Source organism: Crassostrea angulata, chromosome 7 (genome assembly GCF_025612915.1).
Source record: "Crassostrea angulata isolate pt1a10 chromosome 7, ASM2561291v2, whole genome shotgun sequence".
In the NCBI taxonomy this organism is placed as follows: domain Eukaryota; kingdom Metazoa; phylum Mollusca; class Bivalvia; order Ostreida; family Ostreidae; genus Magallana; species Magallana angulata.
Genome location: NC_069117.1, coordinates 16,166,714 through 16,178,117, shown reverse-complemented (window position 1 = coordinate 16,178,117; position 11,404 = coordinate 16,166,714). Strand labels below are relative to the sequence as shown.

Below are 11,404 nucleotides of genomic sequence, written 5' to 3'. Positions count from 1 at the left end.
GGAAGGGGATTCAAAATCGTTAAAATGAAGGGCGAAACCTTTTATATAATATGTGATAATTACGAAACAGTGAAAATAGTGTGTGTGTCTTTTAAAATCCTATAAGAATCACTGCACCTGAAATGACAATATTTATATCAATGTTTGTATGTATACGGTGTATATTCAAAATTGTTCAAATTAAGACCCCTGGACCAATACTTGGGTCAAAGTTTTACATAAAAGTATAAAAAGAACATATTTAAAACTCTTTTCGATAAAGATACAAAGCTACAATTTGTGAGATTACTCAATCAAACAATGAGGACCCAAAAGGGCTTGAAAGCTCTAGATAAAAATAAATAGGAAAAATGATTAAAACACTTCTTATCAAAAACTACAATGCTACAATTTGTAAAATTATTATGCAAGTATCATCATATAGTGTTTTCAATCATTACAACCGTAACCCCCAGGCCCAAGAGGGGTTAAAAACAATATAGAATTGTATAGGGAAAATGATTTTAAAGCTTTAAAACCGTGACCCCCAGGCTTAACTGGGACACCAGGAGAAGTTCAAAAACCAATATAGAATTATATAGGGAAATGATTAAAACCTTCTTATTAATAACTTATATGCTACAATTTGTGAGATTACTATGCAAGTCTCCTCAGATAATGAGGATTTGTTCAAACCGTGATCCCCAGGCCAATACCGGGGCCCTCGGAGGGTTCAAAGTTCAACAAAGAAAGATATAGGGATAATGTTTTGAAATCTTCTACTCAATAACTACAACACTACAATGTGTGGGATTACTTTGCAAGCATCCTCAAATAGTGTAATTTTAAATGGTAAAAACCATGACCCGCAAACGCAGGGACCGAAGGGAGGGTTCAAAGCACAACGTAGAAGTTTATAGGAAATATGTTGAAAAATCTTCTTCTCATGAAAAACAATGCTACGTTAAGTTATTTTACTATGTAAGCATCTTCATATCCCCATATTATGGTCACGGTAACTTTTTCCACTTATTTTTCATTATTATATATAGTCCATTTTACATTTTTGTTATCTTTAATACATTAAGGCTTAGGATAATAAAGTTGGTCAATTGATGCATCTTAGATCTTAGATCTTGGGATATAATGTCCAAAAATGCTTCTTTGATTTATTGATTTATCGTTTAATGTATTATCAGATCCTGGAATATGAGTTTTACAATATTCTTAATGAGTTTCATTTATAAACATTTCGAAATAGAATCGTGCAATCACTATTTTTCAGGTAAGCAATATGGCAAATGGGCTTCTTGTTTTAAATCATACAAATCGAGGCCTCCGTTCAACCATTCTTTTATATTCAGCAGTAATCTCTCCTCATTTATAAGTTTAGCAAAACATTCATAATATCGGTTTGATAAGTCTTAAATTTTTGGACCATAAAAATCCGGATTTCATTTTCTTGATTTATAATGGTATTTGTTACAAAAAACTTAACGCAAATGCAAATGGAATCCTTCAATAACTCATTTATTTAAAAAAAAAACATGCTTCAAGTATCATTTTAATTCGTATCCAAAAGTTATTGAATGTTCATTTTTCCTGCTCATTGATTTCCTTTACACCAAGTATACAAATAGTTGTCATAAAACATAAAACAAGATGCACACAGGCCTCGACGGTCACTTGCGTAGAATGACATATCAAAGAGTTTTGTGTTTGTATTTTAAGATTCATTTTGAAATATGAACCCTAATCTGAGATTCCATCGACTGTTACTGCAACTTTTATTATTTGATCTTTGAAAAACATTTATTTTATTCATGAAAAAGGGGGTGTTAAGAAATGGAGGAATCATAACCATGCAATTAGCTCTCCTTAAATACCTCTGAAGTAGAGAAGAATTTTTTTAATATTTTAAAAAAATATAGCCATATTGGCCCCGTCCTAGGGCCTGGGTCCCTGTTTTATGGACAATTAATTTTGCAATTTAGGTAAAGGAGATAGACATCATTACTAAGCGTTAAGTTTTCCACAAACATGCATTGAAGTACAGAAGATTTTATAAGAATTGAATTTATCTATATGGCGATATTGGCTCCGCCCTGTCACCTGTCCCAGTGACCATTGATTTTGCACTTTAGGTAAAGAACTTCTTAGAAATTAGAACCATGGATTTAGTTTTATATCAAATATGTACAGGAGTAGGGAAGAAGATTTTATAAGTTTTGATATATTTTTACTCTATGGCGATATTGGCCACACCTTGGGCCGTAACCCCTGACCCATAGGCCACAAAATTTCACAATTTTGGTAAATCATAACAATGCATTCAATATTTTCCCCACATGTTTCCGAGGAGAGAATTAAGGTTCTAAAAAATTTGAATTTTTTGCACATTTAACCCAGCCTATGGCGTACAAGGGTGGTGGAGAAATTAATTTCCCAATTTAGATTTAAACTACCATAGAGTTGCTTCACACTAAAACTGGTAACAATTAGCCTTGTAGTTTACAAGAAAACGACGACGCAAAAATTAAGTCCATACTTACACTGTCCTTTTACTAACCCCTCCCCCCCCCCCAAAAAAAATATTAATACTTTTAAATAAGGATTTTATTTTCCTTTTAATTGATTTTTTTATTTACATATTTAAGACCTATTAAGTGCATTTAAATTATTTTCCTTGCTAATTTGGTTCATTGCTTTTTAACGCGTACGTGATTCCTACAGCGAGTATGTCAATATTCTGATTTGCCTCTATACTGACCATGTCAGTTATCGTAAATTCACGTTTATTTGAATTTAAAATAACAAACTTTTATTAGAATAAATTATGGTGTTTAAATGGTATATAAAGTTATTTTTTGTTACTACATGTAGTATATTAAAATTAATGCATTTATAAAAGATGGCAAGGGTAGTCTATTTACAAAGGGACGTAATTGATTCTGTTATTAAGAGAATCGCAATGCATGATGGAATGTAAAAGACTACATTCGACACATATATCTTTGACCCTTGATAAAGAATTTGCTTAAAACTGCAAGATGACATTTTGTAACATAGTTTTGAATATTCTTATTAAGTCAGTATATAGTTTACTTCACGAGTAAATTAAAAAACATACGCGCAAGAATTGTCTGAATGGCTCGTTTTCGTGGGTCCTGTAGAAACAAAATCGCAACTAACCAATTTTTAATACAATTTTTAGGAAACCTGAGTTACTCAGGTCTGAAAAGTTTTCCGAGGGGAGAGTACAATGTAATAGGAATAGCCTTTTTCGGGATGGGCTGGCTAAGACCTATTTTAGATCATTTCACTGTACATGCATATAATTTTAAGTTTGAATTTTTCAGGGAGGGGGAGGGTTATCTGATTGTAATACTGATTTTATCAACGGAATGACAATAATTAAATTTGTACACGTGGGAGTATAGTTTGAAAAGGGAGCAAATACTATGAAACTATAAAATTTAGTGAATAATAAATTAACTTTAAAAAAACGGAAATAAAAAGGGGCGTCATCTTTTATAACAGATGGTTTAGGCATTGTCATTTAATATGATCATTATTTTTCAATTTGACAGTTGTTTTGTATTGAAAGTCGTTAAAAAATGGTGGATTTTTAATTTTGCTGGAGATAAATCTAAGATTCGTTTGAATTGTAAATTAATATGCCACGTGTCGAGTAAAGCTTTAAGAAGAGGATTATCATTTAGAGGTTGTGTTGTAGTTTTTTTTTAACAAATTATTGCTTTCAAGATTTTAATCTGTTTGAAAAATTTGTTGATAAACCTTTTTCCAAAAAGTTTTACTGCTTTGCCAGTTTTCATACAGCATGTCAATTAAATTCTTTGAATAATCTTCTTTTGCTATTTATTAAGTATAGTCCCCTCAAACAAGAGGCCCATGGGCCACATAGCTCACCTGAGGAACAATAGGTATGATAAAATCAGCTCAATGGAGTCATAATACAAACTATCTGGACAATATACAATAATTCATGTACAGTAAAACACGGTTATAACGAACACGCTTATAATGAATTAACGCTTAAAGCGAAGTGATTTTCATTCCCCGTGACTATATTACATGTTGTAAACTTGACGGATATAACGAGTTACGCTTATAACGAAGTAAAATTGAACGTCCCTGGGACTTCGTTATAAGCGTGTTTTACTGTAAATCCTGTATAAATAAAATCCATTTTCCCCTGGATATTCTAATGTTTATAATCATTAGTCCCTTTTCTAACAGGATGATTTTATAGTCATATCATGTGTTGAGTATTGCAGTTCTCAAAAAGATCCCTAACAATAGTTTATATATGGGATATAAACGTACAGTAAACTCTCAACCTTCTCGTGAGGCCAATGAATTGTCCTGAGGCCAAAGTCTTAACAATTATAAAGAATCATCTGGCTGATTAGTTTCTGAGAAGATTTTTAAAGATTTACCCTATAAATTCCTTTGTTAAACTTTGACCCCCCCCCCCCCATTGTGGCCCCACCCTACCCCTGGGGATCATTATTTTCACAACTTTGAATCTACACTACCTGAGGATGCTTTCACACAAGTTCCAGCTTTCCTGGCTGATTAGTTTCTAAGAAGAAGATTTTTAAAGATGACTCTGTTTATTCCTATGTAAAATATCGACCTCCTATCGTGGCCCAAACCTACCCCCAGGGGTCATGCTTTTCACAAATTTGAATCTACACTAACTTAGGATGCTTCCACACAAGTTTTAGCTTTCCTGGCTAATTAGTTTCTGAGAAGAAGATTTTTAAAGATTTACTGTATATAATCATATGTTTAACTTCAATCCCCCATTGTGGCCCCAACCTACCCCCAGGGGTCATGGTTTTCACAACTTTGAATCTTCACTACCTGAGGATGCTTCCACACAAGTTCCAGCTTTGCCTTCGAATTAGTTACTGAGAAGAAGATTTTTAAAGATTTACTGTTTATATTCCTATGTTAAACTTCGATCCCCCATTGTGGCCCAACCCTACCCCCGGGGGTCATGATTTTTACAACTTTGAATTTACACTACCTGAGGATGCATCCACACAAGTGTCAGCTTTCCTGGCTGATTTGTTTCTGAGAAGAAGATTTTTAAAGATTAACTGTGTATATTCCTATGTAAAACGTCGATCTCCCATTGTGGCCCAAACCTACCCCCGGGGGTCATGATTTTCACAAATTTGAATCTTCATTACATAAGGATGCATCCACACAAGTGTCAGCTTTCCTGGCCAATTAGTTTCTGAGAAGAAGATTTTTAAAAATTTACTTTTTATATTCATATGTTAAACTTCGACCCTCCATTGTGGCCCCACCCTATCCCCAGGGGTCATGATTTTAACATCTTTGAATCTACACTACCTGAGGATGCTTCCACACACGTTTCAGCTTTCCTGGCCGATTAGTTTCTGAGAAGAGGATTTCTAAAGATTTACTCTATATATTAATTTGTTAAACTTCGACCCCCCATTGTGGCCCCATTCTCAGGTGAGCTAAAAAGGTTAAGTTTACAATTCAATAAGTTGGTTTCTGGAAGAACAGGTTTTGAAAATTTTCGTAATAAATATTGACAATTATTTTACTTTTTAAAGCGCTAAGCATAGCTCAGCCCTTTATTGTCGTTAGACTTCAACTTCCGGTGCATCGAATAACCGCCCCCTCTAAGCAAAAGTATACATCATTTAAACTGGTTAGGGAACCAGTTTCAGAGGTTTATGCACATAACTGCACGGGCTATTGTGAATCTAATTTACGGGTTATTGTGAAATTAATGTACGGGGCTTACATACATCATTGCAGGGACTGTCATGCAGTGATGAGGAAATATAGTGCGTATACAGAAGCTGAAATGCTATATACATATATCTGTTATATACATACAGAAGCTGGGTTAGCGCTTTTCAGTACTATCAGTACTTTGATTTAATCTTTAGCTTTTAAGATCTGTGTACAAACATATAGAATTGCTAGCAATTCTCTGTATCTTGCTTATAATTCGAAGCAAACACTCAAAAATGGTTAGTAAATAGAAATTGTTAACAATTAAACACAAGAAACATGCACTACATGTATAACAAATAAAGAACACAATTTATTTTTTCGAAATGAATCATATATATACATGTATATACCTACATATTTCCGTAAGCGATATCAAACTCTATTTAAACTGAATAAACTAGAGAAAATGCCGAGCATCTTAACAAAAACCTATTGCATTAATCTACCATTACGCAAAAAATAATGCCGAATTACCGATAGAATGAATTGTATTTCAGTACTCCTACATCAGATTTTGCTTAATTTGCGCAGGTAAACAGTTAACGTAACTGTTTGATTTACCGAAGTCTCTGTTTGATTTGATACGTAAAAATCACGAAATACAGACGACAGTTTCCAGGTTACAAAGCATAAATAATGAAAACGAAACGAAAATCAGAACAAGCTAACATCAACGTCATGTGTGAAAACTGTCAACGCATTGAAATATTTAGCCTCAATTTACTTCACAAAATCGGCACCAATATATTTTTCATCTTTCAAAAATTCCCCTTCATACGCGAACTGTTGCACAACAAGCAAATTCATCATAGTCAGATCGACCCTTTTTCGTATAATGTCATGGCTGCTTTAAACAAAGAACCTCGTTTTAGAAGTATGGAATACGAGTCTTGGTAAAATGGGTAAGCAAAACCGGGCCGTGGCAAAATAAAAGCCGGGGCAGATCGGCAATCGTCAATTCCAAATACGCATTATTTTGCAGTAATATTTACAGCAAATACAAATATACTGGTCCATCAAATATCCTGAAATTTTAATGAGATTGGCAGATTAATAACTGCTTATCTTTTGTTTTGCCCAGGCCAAGTCTTGTCTACCCATTTTACCGGATGCCGAATCCAAGGCTATTAAACTGATTGAAACACGCCTTTCCTTTATTATTATTTTCGTAATAACTCAGATTTGAAACAGTATTAGACCTTAATTTTTGCAATTTATATTTTCCTTCCCATAAGGATAATTTATGCTAAACTACGTTGAATTGGAATCAGTAGTTCTTGAGAAGAAGATTTTTAAAAATGCACCCCCCTTTTTCTACAGTTTCAAGGTTTTCTCCGCTTTGAATACAGATCGGACTTTTATTTCTGCAATTTATATTCGCCCTCCCATAAGGATGCTTTGTGCCAAATTTGGTTGAAATTGGATAAGCGGTTTTAGAGAAGAAGTTCAAAATGTAAAAAGTTTACAGACGGACAGACAGACGGACAGACGGACAGACGGACGGACGGACGGACGGACAGACGGACGACGGACAAAAAGTGATCAGAATAGCTCACTTGAGCTTTCAGCTCAGGTGAGCCAAAAAAGGAAAGCAAATCATCTGATTTCCCTCTTTAATGCATTGACCTATTCACCTTTTATGTCTGAATGAACATTAATACTATTAAATCAAATAATATGTAAAATCAAAATAATAATCGTTCCCTGTCGATTACAAGCAATTGTACTTAAGATTCATCAAGGGTTAAAAAACTCATATGTCCAATGTTAAAAGGACACGAGGAGAAAAAAAAATATTTTGCTAAAAAACCATATATACATGGATCGACATGAAAGAAATGTTCACATGATGAAGTGCGAAATGAAAGGCATATATCTGTGCTTCTTACTTTGGAATATTACAACAGGTTTGATTTTAAGCTGTATTCAATTAAGATATATTGTATATGAAAAAAAAAAAACAAAATCAGTGAACATATCTTTTTTTAATTTTCAAGTTAAATAATCATGAAACACGTAATATAATTTCTGTAAGATTAAAGCTAAAATGTTTTGTTTTCAAACACTTGAAAAATAACAACTTTGGGAATACCAAAACGTTTTAAAATTTTCAACCGAATGTCTACTTGTTGTGTTAAACATTTCTGTTGACAGGTAGCAATACGTCTTGTTTGAACTGTGTGTGTGCGTACAATGAGGACCTTTCTGGGATTCGGGATTCCCAGATCCGGTTTTCTTTGTATGGTTTGATATCTTCCTTCTGCACACAGGCAGGATGTCGAACCGCTGGAGCCGAGGATACTAATCTGATCTCCGATTGCTCGTCTAATTCACAGTCAAAGACACCTGCATGCGTGGTATGTGACGGAACTCTCACGTTTTCGTCAAAGTCAGCACCAGGTACGTTGCTTTTCATTTAGAATCTATACTTTACAATGTATCAAATTTGATATTTAAAAAACTACAAATCAGAATTTTTTCAGATGAAAAATTCACAGCAACCATAATTTACAGAGGCTGTGCAGAGGTTGATTCAAGTAACGTCATCACGTCATGCAAACAATATACAAAAACCGATTGGACGACTCTACCGTTGTTCCAGAGATTATCAACTTTTCAGGAAGCTTCCAATGAGGGTTTTTACAGCGGTTCTGTCTGTTACAACGTCTTAGCAAAGTATTCAAAGGGACTTTCAGTACATCAAAACTGTAAATATTTTGAAGTCGTTCAATTTTTTGTTTTGAATGTATTGTTTTTTAAAATGCTTTAAATTATCATATCATTTACTTTGATGTTAAGTAATGTTTTAAGATATATGTAAGGACATTTCGAATTTAACTAACATAAACAAATGCTCGTCAAGAAGAACGTTTATGGAACCTATGTAAAAGCCAACCATACTGGCGTAAATCACAGTATAAAACATGTTAAATATAATGTTCAGGTTGTTGATTTTGTTAATTTTATACAATCTTTAATATTTAAATAAGGTTAGCGTGAGTTATCCCTCTTTGTCGATTTTTTTTTCTACGAAACATATCTTTAAACTATGTATAATGTATTAAATGGACGTCTAATCCCCGTATGTTTTGCCGTTTTAGTAGATGATGTATTTCAACCTCAAATGTATCTTTATCAAAAGATGCAGTCATCAACTTGAACAACAACAACAACAACAACAAATTTAGTTTTCGCTCATCAGAACAAAACAATGCTAATGACACTTTTTAAATCTAACAAGTCACCTAGAGTAGAATCTAGTATAATGAGACTAATCATAATATAATTATGTATCCATTTAAAATACAATTGCTATACGTTTTATTAGCTGTAAATGGTTTGCTTATTCCAAAACAAATTTTCTCTAATATGGTTATAACATAAGTTATGAATGAACACAATTTTCAAATTATCTTTATTTCAAATTATGTTATCAAAACACACAAAACAGAAAAGATATTGTTTAATTAATCGATAATTCAGTCACATCTAGTCGTAGAAAATCCTATGATTGTCGAATATGAAAATAATCATGTCATTTAATGAATAAAAGTACAAATACATTAATGTTCCTGCTTTTTATCATATTTCAACAACAAATATTTCAAAAAAATAAATAAAATAAGAAAAAATGTGAGAAAATGTTTATTATGATCCAGAAATGTAAAATGCTTAATTATGTTAAGATAATTACCAATGTACGAAGAAATGGTAAGATAAATTGTATGTGTAGTTCTGTGTGTGTGAACAAGTGCATTATAAACCAGCATCTGATCATATTTACTTTTTCAAATTTTTTCCAAAATCAATCATTCTACTGTATTTTTATGTATCATCTCGCTCTATAAGACAGTTTCTATGAAATGTGTACACTATCTGTCTATTATTATTTTAGTGAAAGAATATTTGTAATCCAATTTTATAATTGCCAATTTACAAAGTGAGAAACATATTTCTAAATGTATCTCTACAGATGGATATATCATGTATATACATGTATCTCTAAGTGTGTCCCTAACTGTTGATATAAGTAACTTTACTAAATTCCCATCCAAAATGCATTTTGATTACAAGTACTCCATATTTACCCGCATTATCAAAATCCATATCAAGGACTGGCTTTTAAGTTTTAAAAAAGCTAAAATACACTTTTATGGCATATGTGCATACCACCCAAAAAGATCAGGAGAAGCTTGATACGTTCAATCGGAAATGCCTCAAGAGAATCTTGAAGATACACTGGCCTGATAAGATACTAGTATCAAATCAGCTATCTTTTGATAGTACACTAACGATCCCAATCTTATGAACAAATTAGCGCCGTTGATGTTGTAAAACGTGCACGCTTGATTGCAGCCAGCGAAGCAAGACACATCAATTCAATTTATTATTTTATAGCTCCTCCCATTTTAAAAAGGTAAATGGGCTTCAAGAATGATCGTTGGATGTATTGTACAATTACATTTCACTTTTAAAAGGTTCATGTAGCAAGCAGTAACGCTCAACCTTTTAGAAGGTTAAAGAATTCCCCCAGTATTTTTAAGAGATATTTAATCACTTTGATTATTTTTTATTTTTGAAAATCATCCATTTGAATGACGTCGGTTTAATTTCAGATTTGCAAAGCAACTGATTAAGAAAAAGTTTTTATGAAGGGATTTTTACGATGATTTTGGTACAAGATATGGATCTTTTGAAGTGCAATACATCATAGGAGGTATAACCTAGTTTGTAGATTGAAGTACAATTACATTATACTCTTTTTAAATTTGCTTAATAAATTCAATAACCATAGGCTCATAAAAATAATAATTTTACCATATGAAATCAGTGGTTAAATGAAGGACACTCGATAAGATATTTAATTCAATACTTTTATTTAAAATGCTGCATCTTACAAGTTAAGTTAGAATAAAATTAAAGCTAAATAGAATTGAAATAATCAACCTATATTTAATCTACCAAAGCTTTTAGTAAATCATTCATCAAAGGAATTTCACAATGTTAATTAAAACGAATAAGAAGTTCCTAATCATTTCAGTAGTTATGCGAAAAACTTTTTCAAGGCAATAATAAATAAAAATGTACCTTTAAACCTAATCATTGAAGCCCTGTGTAGCTTTCTCACTTTTTGCCGCTATGGTTTGATGTTAAAAATCTTTTTTTCCCCCAAATCTAGTTCAACAAAGGTGATTATGTGCAATTCTATATGTTATGTAAAAGTCTTTTGTTTTTCTGCAACAATATCTTATCATTAAATCAAAATTTACATTTTTAACATACAGAAATTTGATTACCTGATTTACCATGTCATTTATGAAGACTAAGAACTGTTCATAAGCAATCTATTTAATCATCTCAGACTCATTGTCATTTATCCATTTCTATTTTAAATCAAATGTTTTTGTTTGATTTACGATTCTCTGTAATGGGTCTTAAATATATGGGTATAATATGCTTAAGATATATTTGGTAAAAAGTTCAAAATTCTCTGATCTAAATCTCAGAAAATAAGATTTAGATACAAAAATGCAAGTTTTGATGCCGCTTGATTTTAATAAGCAGGATAAAGATCTAATCGAATTAGTCATGCAAGAAGAAAAATTAATAAACACGA

General features: G+C 32.3%; 1 protein-coding gene across 3 annotated transcripts; it reads left to right on the top strand.

Moving 5' to 3' along the window:
• Positions 1-7,384: 7,384 nt before the first annotated feature.
• On the top strand, positions 7,385-9,521 carry LOC128191589 (uncharacterized). 3 transcript variants are annotated; one of them, XM_052863724.1, is made up of 3 exons: positions 7,385-7,694; positions 7,942-8,187; positions 8,302-9,521. In XM_052863724.1, exons 1-3 carry the CDS (start codon positions 7,607-7,609, stop codon positions 8,457-8,459), a joined length of 492 nt encoding a protein of 163 aa, XP_052719684.1. In that variant the 5' UTR covers positions 7,385-7,606; the 3' UTR covers positions 8,460-9,521. The 3 variants fall into 3 exon arrangements, 1 of the variants encoding a protein (XP_052719684.1); XR_008244441.1 differs by having other exon boundaries at positions 7,397-7,694; positions 8,058-8,187; positions 8,271-9,516; XR_008244440.1 differs by having other exon boundaries at positions 7,415-7,694; positions 8,271-9,514.
• The last annotated feature ends 1,883 nt before the right edge of the window (positions 9,522-11,404 follow it).

Excerpts from the sequence above, each read along its gene's own strand:
- LOC128191589 (XM_052863724.1), top strand. The coding sequence starts at position 7,607 with ATGGATCGACATGAAAGAAATGTTCACATGATGAAGTGCGAAATGAAA. Across the intron at positions 7,695-7,941 it reads ACTTTGGAATATTACAACAG|GTAGCAATACGTCTTGTTTG; the intron begins GTTTGATTTTAA and ends TTCTGTTGACAG. Across the intron at positions 8,188-8,301 it reads TTCGTCAAAGTCAGCACCAG|AGGCTGTGCAGAGGTTGATT; the intron begins GTACGTTGCTTT and ends CATAATTTACAG.